The sequence below is a fragment of the Chaetodon trifascialis genome, chromosome 3 (assembly GCF_039877785.1).
Source record: "Chaetodon trifascialis isolate fChaTrf1 chromosome 3, fChaTrf1.hap1, whole genome shotgun sequence".
In the NCBI taxonomy this organism is placed as follows: Eukaryota; Metazoa; Chordata; class Actinopteri; order Chaetodontiformes; family Chaetodontidae; genus Chaetodon; species Chaetodon trifascialis.
This window is the reverse complement of record NC_092058.1, coordinates 8,579,520-8,602,753: the sequence shown is the minus strand read 5'-3', so window position 1 is coordinate 8,602,753 and position 23,234 is coordinate 8,579,520. Positions and strand designations below refer to the sequence as shown.

The window sequence follows — 23,234 nt, the reverse complement described above, 5'->3', positions numbered from 1 at the left end:
AAAGCACAGTGAGGCTGAAGGTTGAGAGATTCCCCGCTGTGAGGATTAAGTTGTAGAAGAGGCAGGGTGATAGGTTTCATGTCGGCTCTCTGGAGGAGAAGCTATGCACACGTGGTAATGCACTGTCACAAAAAAAAAAAAAAAAATCTGTAGCTGACAGACCATTTAAAATATTTAAAGCCTTCAGAGTAAGTAAAGAAAAACTACAATGATAATAGGGATAAGTAAATTATTAGCTGTGTGGGAAACCAAGAGGCAGTTTCTGGTGTATTAGAGCTGTTACTGCACATGTGATGGCTGAGAACTTCATCCAATAAACTGAATCTGATCGGAGGGGAGGATGCTGTGTTTCCCACAGAGTTATCCACTGCAAATACTTTAATTGCCAAGTACTTTGTGACAAATAGCTGAACAGCATATACAGCTCCACTGCTTCACTTTGTGGAAAATAACTGAGTCTTTTGTCCTTCTTGGCTGCTCCAAGCACCGGCACCATGACAAAATCAACATGCATCAAAATCCAAGTGACAGCTGGCTTTTTTTTCACTTGACTGCATTTATGCTTACTAGCTAGGCTCCTTACATGCTAATAACTTGGTTGAGGAGTTGGGTCTCAGCATTGTGTTAAGAACATGGATAGACTTACATATCGGGGTTAATGTGAATGCATCAGTTTTAGACAACATTTCGCTGAGGTGTAACTGTTCAAGCCTTCGGTGTGGTTTGCCAGCTAAAAATGTGTGACAAAGAGCTAAGCAGTGATTTTACTCTCCACCTTGATGAGGTTGTGGAAATGCATGAACAAAGGCAGGGAAGAAGAACACTGCTGGCGTGTTAGCGTAGATGTAAACAATGCAGGTTTCAAACCGATAAGAAAGGTCTGCTTTGCAAATTTGTTAACAGTGCAGATCTTGTTTGGATGTAAAAATGTAGATTATATAGTTTGCTTATAATCAAGCTGAAGGTGCGAGAATAGACGCATTGTATCTGGTCTGGTGCCTGGTCCATTCTTTTTTCAACACTGTTTCTCTCTCAGAAGGTGCACATGCATATGACAAGTTGCCTGCATGCATAATGATGTGACACAGTATGTGATGCCGTGTATGTGCACATAACAGATATGATATATGATGACATGACACGATGATATGATGTGATATGATATGATTTGACATGTTTCTAAGCCATTTTCTGCTCTTCACAACCAGGGTTGCAAAGTGATAGGCTCACTAATTACAGTTCCAAGTGTGAGCTCTTGCTCTGTTGTTTATCTAAAGGAAATTAGAAGATGATTATATTTGCGAGACCTGTTTGGACTTGCTCTCTCTGTGTCTCTCTCTCCTGCTCTTGCTCTCTCGTCTCCTCTCTGCAAACAGTGCATTATTAATGCTGGAAAGCGAGCCTCTCCAAACAAATCACATACTGTAGCTTCACACACAATATTATTCATTTGATGTCAGCCACTTGTCAGGATGATTTGATTAAAAGTCTGGTTTATGAATTCAGCATCTGCTGTCGCTTCCCGCTGCAGGGCTTCTTTATGAAATCCTCCATCTTGTGTAGTGTCCATCCTTTTACAGGAAGATTTAATACACACTTTAGAAGAAATACATTAGTAGCCATCACTGATAAGCAAGTGGTTTTTAAGATACTTCCCAAAGCACATCATTATGTGTTTCATGATGCATTTTGGAGACACAAGATGAAAGCAGATGATGCTGGCAGATATTTGAGAGATTCAAGAGTCTGATAATGATGCATTTGCCAAGTGTCTTTTTTCACATACAGTAAACACGGAATGAAAAGAAATGACCCCTTAGACTTGGTTGTTGTGACCACGAGTCATGTGACACTGTTTCTAAATGACCTCAAACATATTTTGGTATTTCTGGACTGCAGCTTTGATGACTAAATGTATCTGCAATGTGCTAACATGAGCTGATCTATCTATAGTATATATGGATTCATCAGTCACTCAGTTTTTCTCACCACAATGCGTTAAATGTGTTTTTAAGGTCTAACAAAGGTGTTGAATGCATTTCCTTCCTCATAAAAAATTGGCAATCAATCATCCTATTCACTACTATACTATATAATAAACACCTGCACCAACGTGAGTTAATGTGAATGTTTATGTGTCTCTTATAAAACTGTGTTTCTTATCATAGTGGTCATTGTCATTCTTACCTCTTCGCCTCGGTTAACTCTTGCATTGTGCAGATTTTCAAATGCAGAACAGGCAGATGCAATGTGATTAAACAGAAAAGAGGTTATGACACTCATTGCCAGCCGGTGACACAAGTGTTAGAAGCTTTGACTTTCTTGCCCACAGATGGTGCATTCGGCTCGTCTATATTTGTAGCTGTGAACTGCTGCTGCTGTTAATTATCTCAAACTGCTGGCTGTGCATCAGGATTGTTATTGGCTGGGCCTTTTCTTGGATGTTTTGCATCAATAACATCACGTGTTCTTGTTTGGGGAAAGGTTATTTGATTTGGGGCATAGAGCCCCAGGGTTTTATATCGAGCCAATTTATCTGATTTGTGTTGCCTGTTGGATTTTCATCCATGCAAGACACGACTCCGAATATCTGAAGTTATGTGATTTAGCAGTCCAGCAGAATATATGATCCCATCCTAAAAAAGGATTAGTGTTATTTTGCTCAAATTGCTCATGTGAGATGAATTTCTGTTGTCCTGATCCATTGTGTTTCCGATCAGAGGAATCTGCACCTCTTTGTGACAAATGCTCACTTGTAGTAAGATCCTAACTGACAGCCAATCAGCCCTCTATTCATCCAGTTTGTCTGCTTTTTAAGCGTAGAGGTGCAGCAGAGCAGGTCTGAGTTTTCTATGATGTAATGACGTGACAGTTAAGGTCTGCACTCTCACTTGGTAAAATGGGTCATGGCTGGATGTCGGCATAATTACCCTTCATTGGCCAAGCTGTCCTTGAGCAGGAAATGAATATTTCTCTATTATGTACAGGGTCAGCTGATGCGTCCTTCAGATTTAATACATGCCATCACGCTGGTGCAGACGCACACACACACAGAGGCACGTGCACGCACATTCATGTACTGTACACAAACAAATAGGTGCATACACACACACACACGAGCACACATCAGGAACATCCTAAAAAACCTTCAGAAAAAGAAACCTGCTATTAATCAATCTGAAGTGCCACAAAATACATCTTCAGTGTCAGTAATTGCCTTGAATGGAACTGCCTTGAAACTGATTTTCATTCTGTATAAGGACGTAGAGAGCAGCTCTGTCTTTGTCCACTGATCCACACGAGGGACAGCACTGCAGCAAAACCAACTCCAAGAAATCCACTGCAAGGAGCCTGTAAAGAAATACCAGAATAATCCATCCATCCATTGAAGAAGTTGGTCCCCTGGCTGCCTCCTGATCTCAAAGTTTTCTTTGTTTGCTGGACTTGAAGTAATTATTGTTCTGGAAATCAACAAAGGATTTACAAAAGGCAATGGGGGAAATCCTTAAATTAGGAAACAGCGATTAAAAGGTGCAATTTGGCCAAGATGGAACAACTGAGCCTTTTATCTTTTAAATACTTGCAAGGTTAGAATGCAAGTTAAGCTAATAGCAACAAGCAACAGTGAGAGAAACAAAGAAAGAATCCGTTAACTGACATAATGGAAAACATGGTCACAATAAAAAGAAATGAAGTAAGCCAGTAATGTGGCAACAGCAGCTATTTCAACTCAAAGCACCATATGACAGTTACAAATTGGGCCTTTGAAAGCAGCAATCTGTGAAGTCCTACAAGTAAATGTCTGTTTTGCCTTAATGGCGGCATGACCATCTGTACTGTCTTTTCATTGTGTTCTGTTTTATGTGCTTGACCCTCGGAGAAAAAAAAGGCAACACACAGAAACTATTGCAAATTTGCACCCTGTGACTCCCAGCATGCACGGCTGCTGTGTTGACTTTCATTGATTCACAGAGACGCCGAAAGTGAAGCAGGAGTCACTCAGCGAGCGCTGCACATCTGGCGTGTCAGGCAAATAAGCAAGTGATACTTAGCTAAGCGTTTACCTCCTGCAGTCTGACGGCTGTCACAGGTTCAAAATTAAAACTGGATCTTCATCAACAAACTCCCTAAAATTACAGGAAAAAGACCAAATAACAAGTCATGTCTGGGAAGAACACAACTGTCCTAACCACTTAAATTGTTGCAGATTAAGCTCATGAATAAACCTTATTAGTCCACAAGTTTGAATAACGTCTCCCCTCATCCTCTTCCAGGCCCCCCAGCTCGGCACTCTGATGGGCGTCTATCTGCCGTGCATCCAGAACATCTTCGGAGTGATCCTCTTCCTCAGGATGACCTGGTTGGTGGGAATCGGAGGAGTCATTGGGACTTTCATCATTGTCTTCATGTGCTGTGCCACCGTGAGTGTGTTACCTACTTTTCTATCCGCCCTTCGGTGGCGGTGGGGGGGCAGCAGGCTGACCTGGTTTATCCTGAAATCAGACACTCGCACATTTCCGAAGTGTCATTAAAGAGTGACCTTAAACTGGACAGAAGTGTATAACAGCGTACATGGCAGCAGAGCAGCTAATGAGCTGTGCAGTAGTAAAAGATGCCAGATGTTCACCATTATTACCGTCAGAGGAGATTAAAGAATCGAAGGAGCTGCCGGGACTAGATTAAGAGAAGGGTTGGCTACTTTACCATCATACTGCTGCGGTCATTTCACACTGCATCTCTGGCTGTTTTACGCCATTGTGGCAAATCAATAAGCAGCATTTTTATCTCACTTTTGCATGAGTGTGATTAAGTACCTTGATTTATCAGACGTTTAACCAGAAGATTTTCTGCATCATGAAATTTATGCACTGACATACAGATGTATAAAATGACATTTGACACCCCGTCCCTCCTGGAATGATGTCTTGGCCGTAATTCTCATCTCTCCCACCTCCTCTGTGTCCAAGAAACACCTCAACACAACGCCGTCACCCCTGATTAGTCTGTTCACCCTCTTCCTGTCTGAAGCTGAGACTCATAAACTCTGTCAGAGTCTCTAAATGGAAATAATTCAGTCGACACGCTCAGCTCTGGTCCTCCTGAAAGGTCTTTTTTCTTTGTTACACTGGTTAGACTTTATATTGCATACAGTCTATAACCTTGCATTATTAATTCAGCATAATCAGTAGATTTAATCCCCAACAATTCATATTGTATAGATTTTCTATATTTTGGTTACAGTCAACAAATCTCATCTCATTCATCCCCACTGAAGATGTAAATCTTGAGAAATTGGTCACGATTTTGTAATTAAAAGCTGAGTAATTTCCTTAAAGCATCTGGCACTGTGCTTCTCAGCAAACGCTACTACTTTATTTATGATGTACCTTGTTGCTCCTCCTGCTCGTTCTATATAAAGCACTTTATGAACACACTTTAAACTGAAGGGTTCTTCTGTGCAAACTTAAGCACAACTCTTTAATTGCACTCCTGTAGTTTATGGACCAAATATAAGGTCAAATATGTGTGTGGATGTATATGATTGGTTGTTTTTTTTCTGCTTCTAGCCTTTTTAAATGTTGTTTGTATCGTGCGCACTGGTCTAAATGAATTTGTTCTTTATATTAGTGTCGCTGGAGTTTTGACTTCAGCTAACACTACTCAACAGGAGCAAATGGTGCGTATGTCAGAGACTATATTCAGCTGCTCGAGCATATTTACGACAGCAGGACGGCGCCTCAGAATATACTTCAGTGCCCATTTTCATAATAATGAAGGAACACGTCACCCAGTGCAACAGTGTGGCTCAGTTGCGTGTTTTTAATAGTTTTTGGACACTAGTGGAGGTCTACAGCACAGAGGAGTAACATTAATCAAGCCTTGACTACACAGACAATATTTGTGAGAGGGATCATTTCATTGTTGGTTTCGGTCTTTTGATGTGACCTGTTCATCCACACAGACACACGTATGATTGCAAAACATGCAGTTTAAAACCCCGTCAGCATCAGCCACAGAATTTATAAAACCACCAATCATCCTGTTTTCTTTCCTTTAATTTTAAACAAAGATTTATGCACAAGTTTCCTCCTCACTGTTTGAGAAGTGGACCAATGTGTGACTGCACTGCAGCCTCATGGCACAATAACATTTTCGAGTTTTAGTTTAGTTTGAACATACTGGCCATTGGTGAACTATGATGTTGCTGTAACTGCAGACACATGACATAAACTATGAAGGCTATCTCCAAACAGGGGTCCCTTTGAGATACGCAGAAAGAAGGAAGCGGACTCTCTTTCATCGCTCCAGTTGTATTTTAAAGATTCATCATTGAAGCGCAGTCAATCCGAAAAAGAACAAAATGGATGATGACACACTGTGATGTTCCCTGGTTCCCATTAATGTTAGTGCCACAGAGCTGTCATGTGTCAGAGTTGGACTGACACTGTGTCGTGGCCTTGAGACTCGAATTACAAAAGACAGTGTCCCACAGGATTGGCAGCGCTGCTGTCAGTGAGCTGAGTGGCCATTACAAGCTGATCGTGTTTGACTTGTTTGATGCATTTGATTGTCAGCGAACATATATATGCATGCCTTACATCTTACCTATTCAGGAGAAAGGAGTTATTATGTGTGTTTATGCTGCCGTGCAGGGCAGTTTAATTCCTGTCAGGGTTGTGTATCTTTTCTCTGGTTCGCAGTGTGCGTTGTGGCAGGACTGTATGTTGGCATGTCTGTGTGTTTGTGCAGCCTAGATTCTCCTCTAGCACAGAGTGTATTTATAGAACAACCCCCTCAAATCCCAACCATTGCAAAGTTGCCTGCACAGACACACAGGCAATATGCTTCCCAATCATGTTTCTCTGTGACAGTGTAGAGAGGGCTTTGAAGCAGCGTACTGAAGGAGAACACTGTGTTTTTTAATGGTTTTGTATTGACTGTTGCACTCGGTTTGAAAACCGGCGTGACACCTAATTGCTGTATATGCATTTGTCTATTGAGGATGAATGGAAAAACATTTCAATTTCAGTATAATTGTTAGAATTTCGAGAAGAGGGGATGTTCTGTGGATGCTCCGGAGAAATGATGGTGCTCAGTTTTCTAGTTAAACAAAAATTGTGCAGTGTAAAAGAAAAAAATTGGGGAAAAAAAGCCTTAAAGATCAAAGCAGGTTCAGACTCAGTTCGACAGGAAGTCATGCAAACGCAGAAAGTGCCAAATGTCGTCTGCCCGCACGCACACTAAAACCTCTTTACATGTCATATACTGGTACATGCACATACATTCTGTTCCTCCCTCCTTCTCACGCTTATTTTTTCTCACCATTTCTATTTTTCTCTCTCTCCCTCTCTCTCTCTCTCTCTCACACACACACACACATTTCTTATCAGTCACACCATGCTCATTGCAGAGCCCCGGGGCGATAAGCCTGAGCGTGAACGGTGTGTGAGAGACCCCCACCTCTCTCCTCCTGAGCTCCTTATGTAACACATAACCACCCAGCCCTCCAGTGGTTGGCAGCAACACACCACACAAGTCTGTTTGTGTGTGCGTGTGTGTGTGTGTGTGTGTGTGTGTGTGTGTGTGTGTGTGTAAAATACATGTATACAACGATCCTCATCTTAGCGAAATCCACAGGACCTGAAGTGGGAAGGAATCAGGCGTGCTGTAATATCCAGCGTGACCCCATGTTTTATTCACGTGAATGCATGATGGGATTTCACTGACGGAGCACTTTTCATTAGATGCTCAATCACAACAGCACATATCTGTCCGACACACCGTTATTTTTCCACCGTGCAGCATTTTGACAGCACATTAACGAGCCCGCAAACATTCTGGGAATCCTTATTATATGAGGAATGTGCCTCCGTGCGGAACAGCTCCGACACGTTATGCCATTATCCATAAAATTAAACACACAAGCGTTTGAGACGCCGTCCTCCGAGCCCGTGTGTTCAAACATGCGCTGCATGTGTGTATTTTTAGCCCGGATAATGAATGCAGGCTTGTCACCGAGCTAAAATGAGGTTTAATATTCTAGATGGAAAGTCATCTGTTGTTTGGCCCTCCTCATTACTTCCAGGTCTTGAATCCAAATGCTGCGAGGGGAAGGGTGGTCTGCCCTCTGTCGTGACTCATTTAAATGCTAAGGATGCTTTTCTCCCCTCATCCCTTTCATTTTTTACCCTCATCTCATTCGCTTCCTCAATTTCTCCAACCCTTTTTTCATTTTACTGTCTCATTATTTCCTCTCTCTTCTCCTCTTTTGCTTCCTCTGCCTCTCACTCCCTCTCTCTCCACCTACCATCCAATTTTTGTCCTGCTTCGCCATCTCTCTCCTCCTCCCTCTCACACAGCTGCATCCCATCCTCCTGTGCTCGGTCTCGATCGCTGATGTCAGTCTGAAAGTAAAAATCACCTCCATCCCCTTCACCTGACACTTTTGCCTTCGACACTTTACCATCCACAGGGATTTCAAGTGATAAACAGCTCAGTGAAAATAGATTTCTACTGTATCACAGTGTGTCAGTTGATGAAGTTGTACTTCAAAACTATTCTGCATTTGTGTAATGAAGCATGCTAATGAAGCACGCTCTCAGGGCAGCGCAAAAACTCCATTCCTGTCAAAACCAATTTCCGCTCAACTGCCGAGGTCGACAAAAGGCCAAATCAGAGTTTGTCTGTAGCTTTGGGAAGAAACAGACCTAAAGTGTCCTTTGCAGTCAGTGTCGCGGGTATATCAGCGAGCAGACTTTTCTTAAAAATGAAAATTAGCTTCTTCATCAAACACATTCCTCAGGCTTAGCCAGTAATCATGATGGCTTAGCAATTATTCAGGTTTCACCAGCATTCACTCTGCCTTTGAAGGAAACCGTCCCTTTTGTCTGATATGTAAGCTGTCTGCTATTGTACCTCATATGAACAAGGCAGATGGCGAGGCGGCATAATCTGACGTTCTCTACTGGCACACGTGGAGGCCAGAGGGTGTGTGGGTGCATGTGCGTTTTGAGGTCCAGGCACCGACTCCAGGCTTCATAGAGAAAGAAAGTGTTCGCAAGCCAGAGTGCAGCAAATACTCAAGCAACTCTCAAATCTTCACAGTTTTAGGTTACCTGCACTGCCTGAAAGTGGGGCAGTAAAAACAGGCCACAGGCTCTGGGTCAGTGGGAAAAAAGATGCTGCACGTCCTGCAGAACTCTGCTGCCTCCAGTGCCAGTCCACCAATCAGACGCTGATTCACTCATGAGGTCGTCAGGTGAAGTAGTTTGGCTTTTTGGCTGTCACTCACCTAACCAGGGAAAATAATCCGAGACAGAAAGATAAAAACGTTAGTCTTAAATTTCAGATGTCTGATCTGCTCCTCAGGACACATCATTTACATTTGCAGCAGATCAAAATGTGACCTTCTGAGGTCTGTGCAAACTTTGCAGGACACTCAAAGTGATCTTCTGCATTTGTGACAGCCGCTGATTGATGACATTTGTTAATGTCCCTGTCTGCAGTGAAGCCCAGAGGGTCATGTGCACTGAAAGTAGGACACTGCTAAAAGTAAAGGTAAAGTGACCAAATAGGGTTTCATTAAAAAAAAAGAGTGCTGGAAAATGACAGACAGACCATCAGGAATTAACGAGAGAATAGAAGTGAAATTACCAGTGTCACCAGAGACTAAATGCTTGAGTGAATTCTGAAAGGTCACAGTTGCTGCTGTGTCCTGTCTGGAGCTTGTCATTATCCAGGAAAAGAATGTGTGGTAGACACTGTTAACACTGAAGGAAATGATAAAGACCATCTAATGAATGGGATAAATTGACCGTTCTCTAAGGCTCATGCCCTTAGTTGCCGTTGCTGCACCTTTCTCACGGCTCATGTGCAGGTTACAGTGGCAGATTTACCTCTTCAAATTCTCAGTGAGTTTTGATTTCAGACAGCGGTAGACTAAAGTACGTGTCTCATTTCTAACTGATGACCGCTGATATTGCCGTCTGAAATAACGTGTTGTTCTGCTGAAGCTATCTAGCTAGCTAATTATCATTAGCTCTAAACATATTGCTTTAAAACTCTGTGCTGAGCTGGCTGTTTTGAAGTGAGAGGCCCATGAAAAAGCCTTAAATATTCACTTGATGGCCACATGAATGATGTTGTGCTAAAAGACGCAGGTTGGAGCATGTCAGCAAAACATCAGCATCATCGCCAGCTGATGCTCAATGTGGAAGACACTGAAATAAAGCTCCATCGTTTTTGCACTGCAGGGAAGAGACAGTGAGCCCTACACACAGTACAGGATGATAACACAAAATAATGTAGTTAGCTAATGATATCCTGAAGAGGAAATGCTACGTTAGCCATATCCACGTAGGTAATAAAAAGATGGTACAGTCCAATCATGTTTCATCTACTCCTCCTTTCCCTTTTGCTCAAGTGTTTTTGGTTTTAGAAAGGCTTAAAAAAAAGAAACCACCCTTATTTCTCCCCTTATTTCTAATGTTCAGCACATCATCCATATTTGAAAGTCTCAGTCATGAATCCACTGGTGGCCGTCCTGTATAATTGTGCGGTGACTCAGTGACTCAGTATGCGACGGACTACCTCTGCATGGCCGCTTCCCACATCAGATAAAACACTTAAACAATTACTGTCTTATCTGCTGTGGTGGGAGAAGAGCTTGTGGCCTCATTACGACCAGATTAGAGAGAGGAACAGAGCCCAGCACCACTCAGTCTTCACTCCTGATCGTCAGTCCATCGGGCCCTGAGGTGACTGTAACCACATTACAGTCTTCACAGAGACGGACGCAGTGATAGTCGAACATAACCAGCTGGGACTCACCAGACTTCCACTGTACGCTTCTCTGACATGCTGGTCCGAGATACCTAAATAAAAATAATGTAGAAAACTGCAGCAATGTCCACTGAATAATATCAGAGTATAAGAAATAATCATTTTTCATTGCTATTAATAAAAGTAATAAATATTGCAGTATTATTACATTTATGGATGTAGTACTTTTTAAAAGCAATTAACTACTAAACCACTGGATTCATAATAAACATTTTGGATTATTAAATTAACTTGTGATTAACAAATATACACTGGCATATCTTTAGAATTAACTAAAACTGAATTTCAAATGGTTCTTCACTGGAAATTCAATTTGTGTAAAACTATATTTACAAAAACACCTTAAATTATCTTAAATCTTATACTGCTGTTAGTTATCAGAATCATTGGCTCTGATTGATAATCTGTAAGATGTGCTGTCGTAATGTGTCATCTTTTCTCTTGGATTTCTCATCTGTGTTTGTCCTCTGTACCACCGTTCTCCTGCTGTAAATGTACAATGTAAAGGTGCTTTCATAAACTGTGTTGAAGCTGAATCAGGAACGGCTGCATGAAAATAGAGCGGACTATAAAAAGTCGAATTCTGGACATTGAAACAATGACTAAAACAATAAGTGCAAGAGAAAGAAAAGGCATAATAAAGCTGGAAAAATGATATATTACAACAATGAGGCCAAGAGGCAGAAAGGAAGAAAATATGGATGACACTGATTTTCTCCTCCTCGTGCCTCTTTCTGTCTCTGTCGCTCTCTTTCATGTGCAGACAATGTAAAAAGACACTCAGAAATTCAACAATAGCGTTTGAAAGAGTGATGAAATCTTAATGCCGTCTTTGTACTGTCACACACACTATCTCTCCCTCCATTTCTCACTTTGTCATTTTTTCGTTTTCTGGCCCATTCTTCCACTCGCTGCATGCATCTCTCCCCCTCTTCCTCTGCAGGGCTGTTTGTGTTGCAGGCAGCTTGTGATCTCCATTCTAGCATGCTCTTACATTTCTCCTGGTGCTTTTCTTACATTTCAGTTGTCATTGGCTGTCTGAATGTGCTCTGACAGCTGTTGACAAGCCCACTGGCATTATTATTTATCTAATCAACAACCAGTCAGCTTGAGCGTTTCACATTGCTGTAAATTGGTGTTGTCCTCACGTAAACCATCGCAGGGTATTTAGATGTTACTTACCACAGGCCTGACACTGTTTTGATGGACATCACTGGGAGGAAATGAAGATGTGGAAAGTTAACTTTTAAAAGTGGCTCGCAAAAAGTGGTGGATGACATCAAATTAAAACTGTTGTAGTGGCATGGCTCTATCATAATGTCAGTCCATCCACTTTGGTGCAAACTGAATCTCAGCAACCATCGCCATGAAATTTGGCATTTTGGGACACATTTACACATTAGCACAGAGGCTAATGACTTAAGTGATCTTCTGGCCTTTAGCCTCCTATCTGCCGTCTGTTGCTATGAAACTGGTACAGAAATTCACACCCTCTTCATGATGAATTATAATCACTTTGGTGATCTTTTAACATTTCCTCCATCATTAAGTCAGAAGTTGAATTTGTCCAGTAATTTGGTTTATGCCACTGTGCATGCTTTTGCTGGCTGTAACGACTAACTTTCCCCGGTGTGAGATAAATAAAGTCTTATCTTATCTTATCTTCTGACCAGTTGCCTGTAAAACTAATGACTTTCTTATGGGCCTCAGCTCTACTTTGTACTGTGCTAATTATCAAATGTTTGTATGCTAACAAGCTAAAATATGATGGTACAGAGACAAGTTAGCGGTTTTCTGCTAGTGTGTTAGCATTGTCATTGTGAACATGTTTGCTTGCTATATTAGCATTTAGCTCATAGTACAGTAATGCAGAGTGTAGCCACACAGAGTTGTTAGCTCTAAGCTGTTTTTTGAATCTTTTTGAATCCTTGTTTTTCATTCCATGATTTAGATATTGCTTCTAAACTGTGCTACATCTTTCGATCGAAACCAATTCATTACTGCTGAAACAGTTTTTAAAGGATAAATGGATGAGCAGCACAGCAATGAGCTCTTCATATCCACAGTGTTTTGCAGATTTTGGTAAATATGATTTAATTGTCTGTTTTCTGCTCCTCTGTGATTTCCCCTCCCTCTCTGTGCAGACCATGCTGACTGCCATCTCGATGAGTGCCATCGCTACCAATGGAGTAGTGCCAGGTGGGTGAGCAGACGCTGGCACCACACAGTCATCACTGTTTGAGTCTGTCCGCTTCTAAATTTCTCTTTTCACTGATTGCTTTTGGCACATTCCTCCCAGCGCAGCTTGATATCCCCAGAAACATTTAAAGCTTTAGTCTGGGATCTCGTGCACTTTAACTTGTCGTCACACAATGTTATTTACACAAAATAAAACCTCAGCCAAATGCCTGACATGCAAACCTGATTGGATGTGTTTGTGTCTGTGTGCAGACACATTAATGTACACATGCAGCATAGCTATATTTTAGAATGTGAGTTTATATAGTAATGATGGCCTGTGCTTTACCAGTTGGTGTGCGTACAGCAGGGGTCAGAGCAAATTACAGGCTTGTAGAGAAGTGTGGAAGTGTGTGCCAATTATAACTGTCTCTGTTATAACTGGTACCAGCCTTTATGCTGCTGCAAAGTGCTGATTAAGGTCTATTTATTTATGTTCAGTTAATTTATCTGCACACTTATTGGAAATACAAGCAGTGATTTAAAAAAAATTTAAATAAAAGATTGTTCATATAAATTGAATATTTGGGGGGTTTTTTGTTGGATTTAGATGCACAAATTTAACAACTGTCAGACATTATTTTGTGCTTTGATAGCATGATGGGCCTTTGTCATAATTTTTTTTTTACATGTATTAGAGCAAAATAAATGAACTGACATTGTTGGCACTCAAATATCAAACTTGGATCTGACAAATTGTTGTGTGTCTCTTGAATAATTGGCAGTAATGTGCAGAGAAAATGTAATTTATTGAAATATACTTTAAAAAAAACAGCGACCTTGAGCATTTCATACAGTTGTCTGTCCAATGCATTTAAATCATATACGTACCTTTCTGCTAACACTGTTGTGTTTGCGTGTAGCTGGAGGTTCCTACTACATGATATCCCGTTCCCTGGGCCCTGAGTTTGGGGGAGCAGTGGGGATCTGTTTCTATCTGGGGACCACCTACGCTGGAGCCATGTACATCCTGGGGGCCATTGAGCTCCTCCTGGTGAGAAACATCCTCTCTACTCCTCTCTCATCCTTTTGCTGTGCATCAATTTTGTGCCATTGATAATATTTACTGTGGTGAATTTGGTGATTTGGTGAATCACGCCCTATTTGCACCTGGTGTCTTGATCCAATCACAGGTGGGCAGCTTTAAGTACAGGTGTGAATGCAACCGATCTGATCACTCAGGCCACATCTGGAGGTTGCCCAGGCCACATACAGCCTATTCTTTTAGCAACGTTCTCTGCTTAAGCAGGTTATTTGTTGTTTGTTGTTTATTTATAGTGCACTTTTTAAAACTCAGTCACAAAGTGCTTCACACACATGAAAAGATAAAATTGGATAAACAAATAAGGTAAAAATACAATGTAATATAAAGCACAGCACAATGAGAAACAGACCAAACAATAAAAACAACCAAAAATAAAGCCCAGAATGGAGATCTATAAAAGACTTAAAAACATGTTTTTAGAAGCTGCTTGAAACAGTCCAAATCTGATAGATGGTGAAGATGATTTCAGAGGGTTGGGGCACCTTTTGTGTGTGGATAAAGGGCTGAGATTAGAGGATCGGAGTGGTCAAGTGGTGGAATACGGGACGAGGAGATCAGAAATGTAACTGGGGAAAAGGTCATGAGAGGCTTATATGTAATCAAGAGGATCTTGTAGTTTATTCTGAATTTTAGAGGAAGCCACTGGAGGGAAGGAATAACAGGAGTGACGTGGGACTAGTTCTCTTTAGAGCAGCCTGGAAAAGGAAGAGTTATCAGGAGGTCTGCTGGTCTGTCATTCTCAAACTGGGCTGGGACCAGAGAGGGTTTTTTAAGAAGTGGCTGAACACTGGCAATTTTAAAATAGTCTGGGACTGACCCGGATGTGAGAGAAATGTGGGTGGAAATAGAGAGCAAGGGGACCAAGGACAGGAAAGATGGATTTGGGGAATTTTGTAGGAGTTCCATCACGTGGACTAGAGGAGGGAGGCAGATGTTCAGAAGGATCTGCAGGAAGAGAAGATCGAATTCAGACGGTGAAGTAGGACGGCTGAATGGTGCGGATAGTACAACATCGATCTTGCCTTCAAAAAAAGATTTCACAGTCAACAGAAGATGAGGCGGGAATGACGGGCGGGGAGAGTTTTACAAGCAGGTTAATGGTGCTAAACAGGAACCTTGGGCTGTGTTTATTACATTAATTAAGCCAGAAAAGCAAGCAGCTTGTGCATCTTTAATAATCAGTTTAAGCATTAGCTCCTTCATTTGGAAGTGATGAACTTCGCATTTGGATTTTTCCCTCCACGTGCAGCCTTCCTATGTTCTCTTCTTTGCTGTCTGATGTTGCAAACAGAAATTATGTATTTTATTGCATTATTTATTCATTGCTTATAGAGCAGGGGAGTAAGAGCTCATCATAAATGGTCACTGGAGACGCATGTGGAGATGTATTGTAATACCAGGTGTGAATTGATGTACTTAAAGCTGTCCCCTTGTGATCGTATCACCAAAGAAGCACATTAATGACAGGTGTAAACATGTGATTTTGTGTCTAGAGGCAAACAGAAACAGCTGACATGTCGTTGGGATCAAGGTGAATGTACAATGAGTTTCCGTGGTCAAGGATTAGCCCTTCCAGAGTGGATTCAGGGCCAATCAGCGAATACTTAGATGATCACAGGACTTCCTGCGAATCACTCAGCCTCAACAGATATTGAAATTGGGCTTTGTAGATATGAAATGGTCCATTTCTCTGCAGGTCCGTGGCCCATTTCTCACCACAGATTCTTTCTGAGACTGACTGTGGTTAGTAATTGGTGAGAAATTCTGACAACATTTCCAGAACAGCTGCCATGTTTTCGCAGACTGGAAATTAGACGCAAAGATCAATGACAGCCCAGTGAGTGGGTTCATGTTGATGTGAGTAAAGGAGAGAACTGTCAACTGTCTCTTTTTTGTTCAGCCTACTTGAAATTTCAAGCTAATTCATCCATGGTGTTGAAAGGGAAAATGATGGGATAGCGTTGCCAGGTTAGTAGTGGGTGACCACTCAAATCACAGCTTTTCCTTCCCTGCAGTAAACTCTGCAACATCATACTCATACTATTTTGTCCTAGTGATAACACTGTCACAAAAGCTGCCCTCAAGAGGAAGACGATGTCATTGTGCAGCAAGTGCAGCATCGCCAAGATTGACTATGACCCCTTGATTAAATTATGTTGGTAATACATAAAAGATTTGGTTCCATGTCACTCCGGCCCAAGGAAAACTGGTGCCAATATTGGAAATGGTTCAATGATATGAGGCAAGGGGCCAAACAAAACCAGCAGCGGAGAGGCATTCAAAAACCAATCACTGATGTCTGCTGGGAGTATGGATAATCTCTCTCTTCTCTTTTTTTAACCAGGAATGAGTATCACTGATATTAAATGTGTTTTTCAAGGCAGTCCTGGCCTGTTCTTATAATCAGAATGAATTACCATTTTGTGTCATTATTCAGTCTGATTATGTTTCTGTACTGAGAAGATGGATACCACTCTCTTCTCCATACACTCACTATGAAGCTAATGGCAGCAGGCAGTTTGTGAAGGGGAACCTGGTCTGGAAGTGATTAATTAATAAGTGAGCATCAAGCTAAATTCTGTGCATGACCCTTTCAGAGCCAAACCAATTTAGTTAAATTTGGACAGAGCTAAGCTAGCTGTTTCTATGTGTTTCCAGTCTTTATGCTAAGCTAAGCTAAGCTAACCAGCATGTTGAGGGTAGCTTTATATTTAGTGTGCGGACATGAGAGTTGTTTTAATCTTTTCATCTAACTCGTGACAAAGAAGCAAATAAGTGCATTTCCCAAATTGACCACAGCCTGTGTAGCTACAAGAGATGGCATCCTCACTCTTAATCCCGCCTACAAAGCAGTGATTGGCTCAGTGTTTTTCTAACCGGGGATTTAAACCAGATACTTCACATTTGATAGGATGACTCATATGGGGGTGTGGCTTAACAAATAGGTGGCACAGAGCCGTAGAGATTCATAGATGTGGAGGACTGCTGGTCCACATCACACCCACTTCACCAGTGTTGTTAGACCTGGAGGAAGACGAGGGAGAAATGAACAAATTACACTTCAACCAATCCAGGAAGCGTTTTTGATATCACTGACAGCCAATCATTGCACAGCTTGATTGCTGCAGACACTGACACTTCAGTGCAGTGGAATTAATGGTGAATTGGCAAACGTGAAAAGCGAACCCTGTGCTCCCAATGACAGCACGGCTATGTGCCGCCAGCCTTTGTGAAAACACAGTTCTTCTCCTTCGGTTTATTTTCCTCCTCACTGCGCTTTGAAGCTATTTTTTCACAAGCTCTGTGTTCTCCAACGTGAATTCTGATCAGTTGATGAAATGCAGGGATCTTTCATCTCGATCTTCATTCCTCTCCTCCTCCTCCTCCTCCTCCTCCTCTGCCTTTTATTCCACACTTCTTCCACTGCAGTCCCCCATGCTGCATGGACTATTGGGTAATTATGCAAATACTGCATTAGTGAGCGATCAAGACACTGGCTGAGAAACAAGACCGTTCCTTGAAACAGCTCTCATCACTTCGGTCCACTGTTATCAACATACCAGTGTTTTTTTATTATTCCTCCGTTATTCTCCTCCTGGATGCCTCTAATGGATATGCAGAGTTTGATCATGCCTGGAGGTTAATTCTGTCTTCTGGGTCAAAGCTGGCTTAGTTTCCATTGTAAAATAACAATCCCTGTAGAATTGTAAGGAGCGGATCTGGAGAAGGCTGATTTGAATATGTTTCATCCTTCCACCCAAGCCAAGAACACAAACTGATGCAGCTATTTTAGGAAGCATGAACAGTTCACAGTGAAGCAGGAGATTTGTTTGCCTAGTGATATGCTGTTCTTAGCATCAGATCAGTCTCTCCAGCCAAACAACGGTGATGAGCCATGACTCCCCGCTTGTTCGTCTCAATTTTATTTCCTCTTTATGCTGATTTAACTGTTTGGGGTGGAAACCACATGATTATTTGAAGGGAGAAATTCCCATGCTTATGTAACAGCTTCGCCATGAATCATCTAAAGCTGATGACAGATACTGACAGGCTAATTAGGGATTTACCGTTTTATATATGATGGGACTATTCTTAGATTGACCCGTAGTAAAAGTGTAATAATGGCAGTTAATTTCGAGGATTAATACCATGCTTGAGTTCTTTAATTAAGCTGAATTAAAATAGCAGACCAGAATTATGTGAGCTGCTCTAAGCTCTAGTAGAGGACTGTTAATGTGAGCATCACATGTTTTCACACCTCACACAGTTGTCCTCCTCACTCACCTCATGCTTTTCTCACCTCTCTTTTATTATATTTCGGCTTTTTTTTTCTCTTCTTTTTCTTCTTTACCCAGGGTGAAATTTATTAAATTCAGCAGTAAACAATGAGGTAGAGGATCAGGCTTGTGACCTGAAATCTGCCGGTTTAAATCCCCAGACAGGCTGAGGGAAGGTGAGGAGGGAAAGTGGATGAGTAACACTCTCTAAACAACTACCACCAAGATGCCCTTCAGCTACTGTGAGATTGTATGGAACTTTTATGAGAAAAATGCAGGTGCATTTCCCTTGATATAAACAGGGAGGAACAAATAATAACATAACCCCTCTACTACAGATCTACATAGTGCCCAAAGCGGCCATCTTTCCCCTGGAGGGCCTGGAGGGTGCCGAGGCGGAAGCCGCCCTGCTGAACAACATGCGCGTGTACGGCACCATCCTGCTGACTTCCATGGCCACGGTGGTGTTTGTCGGCGTGAAGTACGTCAACAAGCTGGCCCTGGTGTTTCTGGCCTGCGTCATTCTCTCCATCCTGGCCGTCTACGCCGGGGTCATCAAGACCGCCGTCGATCCTCCCGTGTTCCCGTAAGCAATGACAACCGAGACAGTCGAACACAATATGAGCTTAACACGAAGCACGTCCACAACGATGTCAGCCAGGCAGAGAAACACGTACCAGACACACCTGATGTAGGAACACAAGCATGCAACACATTCAAGGTTAGTGACAAGTCACTGCATCATTTTGATGCCAGGAAGCCATCCGTGTTCAAAGCTTCAAAGCTTAGAATAACATTGTAGTATTCTTTTTTTTTTCCATTGAAATACTCCACATGTTTCTGTTCATTCAGATTTCCCCTCTTGTGCCAATGATACTGCAGTTCAGATCAATTAAGCACTGATTAAGTGATTTGCAGGTCCAAAGATTTTAAGACTTGCAGGTTAAAACCGATCTAAATTAGGCTGCCAGTGATTTAATATTTCATCACGCCGTTAGTTAGAGCCTGCTTCACGCTGAATAGTTATGACTGTAGAGTCATTAAGATGCTGATGAATCCACAGTGATGCGACCAGACCTGTTCTGACCTGCAGAAATCACTAAATCGACTGAAATCTAGCAATGCTCTGACAGACATCTTGTCCTTCTCTTCTCTCCAGTGTGTGTGTCTTGGGCAACCGCACTTTGGTGTGGAAGACCTTTGATGTGTGTGCCAAAACCATCGACACAGCGAATGGGACAGTCACCACCCAGCTGTGGCACATGTTCTGTGACTCACCTTTCCTCAACGCTACCTGCGACAAGTACTTCGCAGCCAACAATGTGACTGAGATCCAGGGCATCCCAGGAGTCACCAGTGGAATTCTGGCAGGTTCGTTCACCCAGTTTGATTTTTCCACAGCGAGCACACAGATGCAGTTATACAATACACAAATACAAATGTCTTTCTGTCTCTGTCCTCATACGCTGCTGAGTCACTGATAATTTACTGTTGATGTTGATTCTCCCCTCTAAGGAAAAGAAGCTTTGTTCAGTAGAAAACTTTTTTTGTGTTTGTATGTGTGTGTATACATATATATATATATGTGACTGATATGTTTTGTTCTGATCACCTACATTAGAGGAATAGATGGACTGAATTTGCTAAACTGGATCAGTTTGTATATTTCACACGAAACGTTCCACTGTAGTACAATTTCTGACATTTCTAACAGTTTCCATTATGCAACGTTACATTTGAAGGGGGGCAATTCTCACTTTTTTCTTGGCTGGGAAAAAAAAACAAAAAAACATCTGGTCTCTTGCTCTCAATATGCTGGTGCCATCACTGGTGCTCACTCCACCTACAGTGTATGTGACACAGAGCTGGATGCAGCAGATAAACCTCTTGTCGGGGGTGGGTGAAAGTCTTTCCAGGAAATGTATTCACTGACAAAGTTTCACCAAGACAAAGCAGAAGAAAGTAACAGCACTTGTATTTGCCAGCCCTGGGCCAACCTGAACCTTAGAAACCCCAGAGCTAGCTTAACCTTGTCTCTCTGGTAGCAATTACAGTGCTAACACTGAGCCTTGTCCACATTTAAAAGCCTGTTGTTAACATAGTATTCAGAAAATATTCACCCCCTTAGAAGTTTTTATGTTTTATTGTTTGACGATATGGACTCAAAGTAGATTTAATGTGGCTTTTTTTTTAATGAATCAACAAAAAGACCCTTTAATGTCACAATTAACCAGAGACTTCTGAAACCAATTGGCTGCAGCAGGATTATCTGTGTCCTATCACAGGGGGTGACTGCTTATGCAAATATATAAAATATCTGTTTTCACTTGGTCCCTAAAAGGCCTCTTTCTGTTGATTAATGTCAAAAAGGCCACATTAAATTAAAAGAAACTTTGATCTGGTTTTATGAAATGATGAAACCAGTTAGCCCAGGTCCTCTGGAGCTGATTTAGCCCAATGCTAAGCCTGGTATCAAAACCCCGAACAGAAACATAAGAGCACAAAGTAAAAGCATCACAGGAACGATGTAAAGGTAGAAATGTCTTTATTCTTAAATAGTGATAAATTGCGACCTAAAACCACATAACTGGTTAGCAATCTTCAATGAAAGCATGTTTTTGTCCTTTTTTAATCTGCTTTTATCTACATTCACATTCACCTGATTCTTCCCTCTCACCAGAGAACCTGTTTGGGACCTACTACGAGAAGGGGGATCTGATTGTCAAAAAGGGCAGTGAGTCGGTGGAAGACGCAGATGACCCTCTGACCAACGCAAACCGCTATGTGCTGGCCGACATCACCAGCTTCTTTACGTTGCTGGTCGGCATCTACTTCCCCTCTGTGACAGGTGAAAATCTGTGATTTGATCTTTTTGGTGTGTGAATACTGTGATTTTTATAAATTCAGTGACTTAATGACTCAGAAGCTGGAGAAACTGATTCTGTGTGAACCCCAGAGTCTGTGTTATCCACATAAAGGAGCTGATTGATATTCGGCTGCTTCTAACACGCCCGGTGCTCGTATGTGCGTAAATCTCCTTGACCTTGATCATGTTTGCTTCTCGACTATCTGTTCAGGGATCATGGCTGGCTCCAACCGCTCCGGAGACCTGCGCGATGCCCAGAAGTCAATCCCCATTGGAACCATTGCAGCCATCACCACCACCTCCACTGTCTGTATCCTCTTACTACTGCCCCCTGCAGGATTACAAGGCTCACTGCACAGACCAGTTGCAAAAATTCCTCTACACAATTGACACCCTTAATGCCAGTTTTTGAGTAAAAAATTAATATATCTACATACCAGTGGGACATTAGGTTACTCAAATCCTAAATATGGCCTTTTTCCTATCAGGCATCTAAAAGCACTCCTAAAGTACTCCAGCCTGATCTCCACTCAAATTGTCTTTTCAGCTCAGTGATGATATGTCAGACACCACACAATGTTGACAGGACTTGAAGGGATGATGCACTGTGGTGCTTTGCTCTGCTGCAACAGGAACACACTGATTGGCCCGCAGGGAGCACAATAATTAAAGGTCAACGTTTTAAACTGCGAAAGGCCATAACTGCTACAATACCAGTCTGATTTTTGTGAGGGGTATTGCATTGTGTGTCAGATTGGCCCATAGTATGCCTGTATCTATTCTACGCCTGTGTTTAATCTGTTCTAATTGTACTCTCGACATCACTGAAAATGAGGGCATGCCCTCAATGATTCCTCCAGATTTAAATAAATGTTGAATTAATGTATCATTCATGAGAGAAGACACTGACTTTCTTCTCTAAAATCATAGCAGTATATCAACCAAATCAGTTTGGTGCCAGTGTGAGCTTTTTCTTTTCACCCATGTGATGGCACATGGGTAATGTAAAGTAATGTAATGGTAATGACTGATGAGCATTAGAAAGTGGTGCTTTCCCTGCACGTTCTGATTGAAAAAGTTTTCAATTAAGGATTTTTATATCCTGGATTACCAAGTAAAACAATATATGGCTGCTACACATGTGCCTCAGTGCTGATGTGATTATGGGAATCCAACTCTGAAGCAACCATCTTGAATGTCTTCCATGTATCTTGGAGTAATCAGCTTGGGGGTCTAAATAAATGTGATTAGTGCATCTAATCGCATCATTGGGCTGCCTATGCAAGCGCAAGTTAATAAAGCTGAAGGATACTGGTTACAGTGTCATTGATCCCTGAGATATTATCCGAAACAAAATCGATGGACGTCTTTTCTCAACAAGCGTAGTCGATTGGTTTATCAGATCATAAAGTGCATCTTCAAAGGGAAAGGTTGATGAAGTCCTGTCAATCACTACTCGGGTTTCATCTGAGGAGCATGCCGGCCGAACCAATATAAAATATCCACCAGTTTAGGAACACGACACCTGTCTTTACTTTCCTGATCCGTCACTGTGTAGACATGTCCAGTGTGGTGCTGTTTGGTGCCTGCATTGAGGGTGTGGTCCTCAGGGACAAGTAAGTCCATCCTTGGTTTGCTGAAACAAACAACCTGATTGGTCCTTTCATAATACGCAATAAATAATGCAATAAAAAAGGTTTCAGGTGCTCTAAACCTTTTCCCTCCTGCTCAAGGTTCGGAGAGGGAGTCCATGGGAACTTGGTGATTGGCACGCTGGCTTGGCCGTCACCGTGGGTGATCGTGATTGGCTCCTTCTTCTCCACCTGCGGTGCGGGGCTGCAGAGTCTGACAGGAGCTCCTCGTCTCCTGCAGGCCATCGCCAAGGACAGCATCGTGCCTGCGCTCCGGGTCAGTCTGGCCACTTATTTCCACTCGTTCTATTCCCTTCCTCCCTAATGATTTCACA

At 42.0% G+C, this 23,234-nt stretch overlaps 1 protein-coding gene across 2 annotated transcripts in view; it reads left to right on the top strand.

Annotated features, from left to right (window-relative positions):
* slc12a5a (solute carrier family 12 member 5a) overlaps positions 1–23,234 on the top strand; it is a 152,366-nt gene that overhangs the window by 114,240 nt on the left and 14,892 nt on the right. For both annotated transcript variants that reach the window (XM_070993832.1, XM_070993841.1), the window contains exons 4-12: positions 4,275–4,421; positions 12,987–13,041; positions 13,944–14,074; positions 18,741–18,988; positions 19,562–19,773; positions 21,083–21,250; positions 21,480–21,578; positions 22,827–22,884; positions 23,002–23,176. In XM_070993832.1, coding sequence (XP_070849933.1) covers positions 4,275–4,421; positions 12,987–13,041; positions 13,944–14,074; positions 18,741–18,988; positions 19,562–19,773; positions 21,083–21,250; positions 21,480–21,578; positions 22,827–22,884; positions 23,002–23,176 — 1,293 coding nt within the window. The remainder of the gene's footprint in view (positions 1–4,274; positions 4,422–12,986; positions 13,042–13,943; positions 14,075–18,740; positions 18,989–19,561; positions 19,774–21,082; positions 21,251–21,479; positions 21,579–22,826; positions 22,885–23,001; positions 23,177–23,234) is intronic.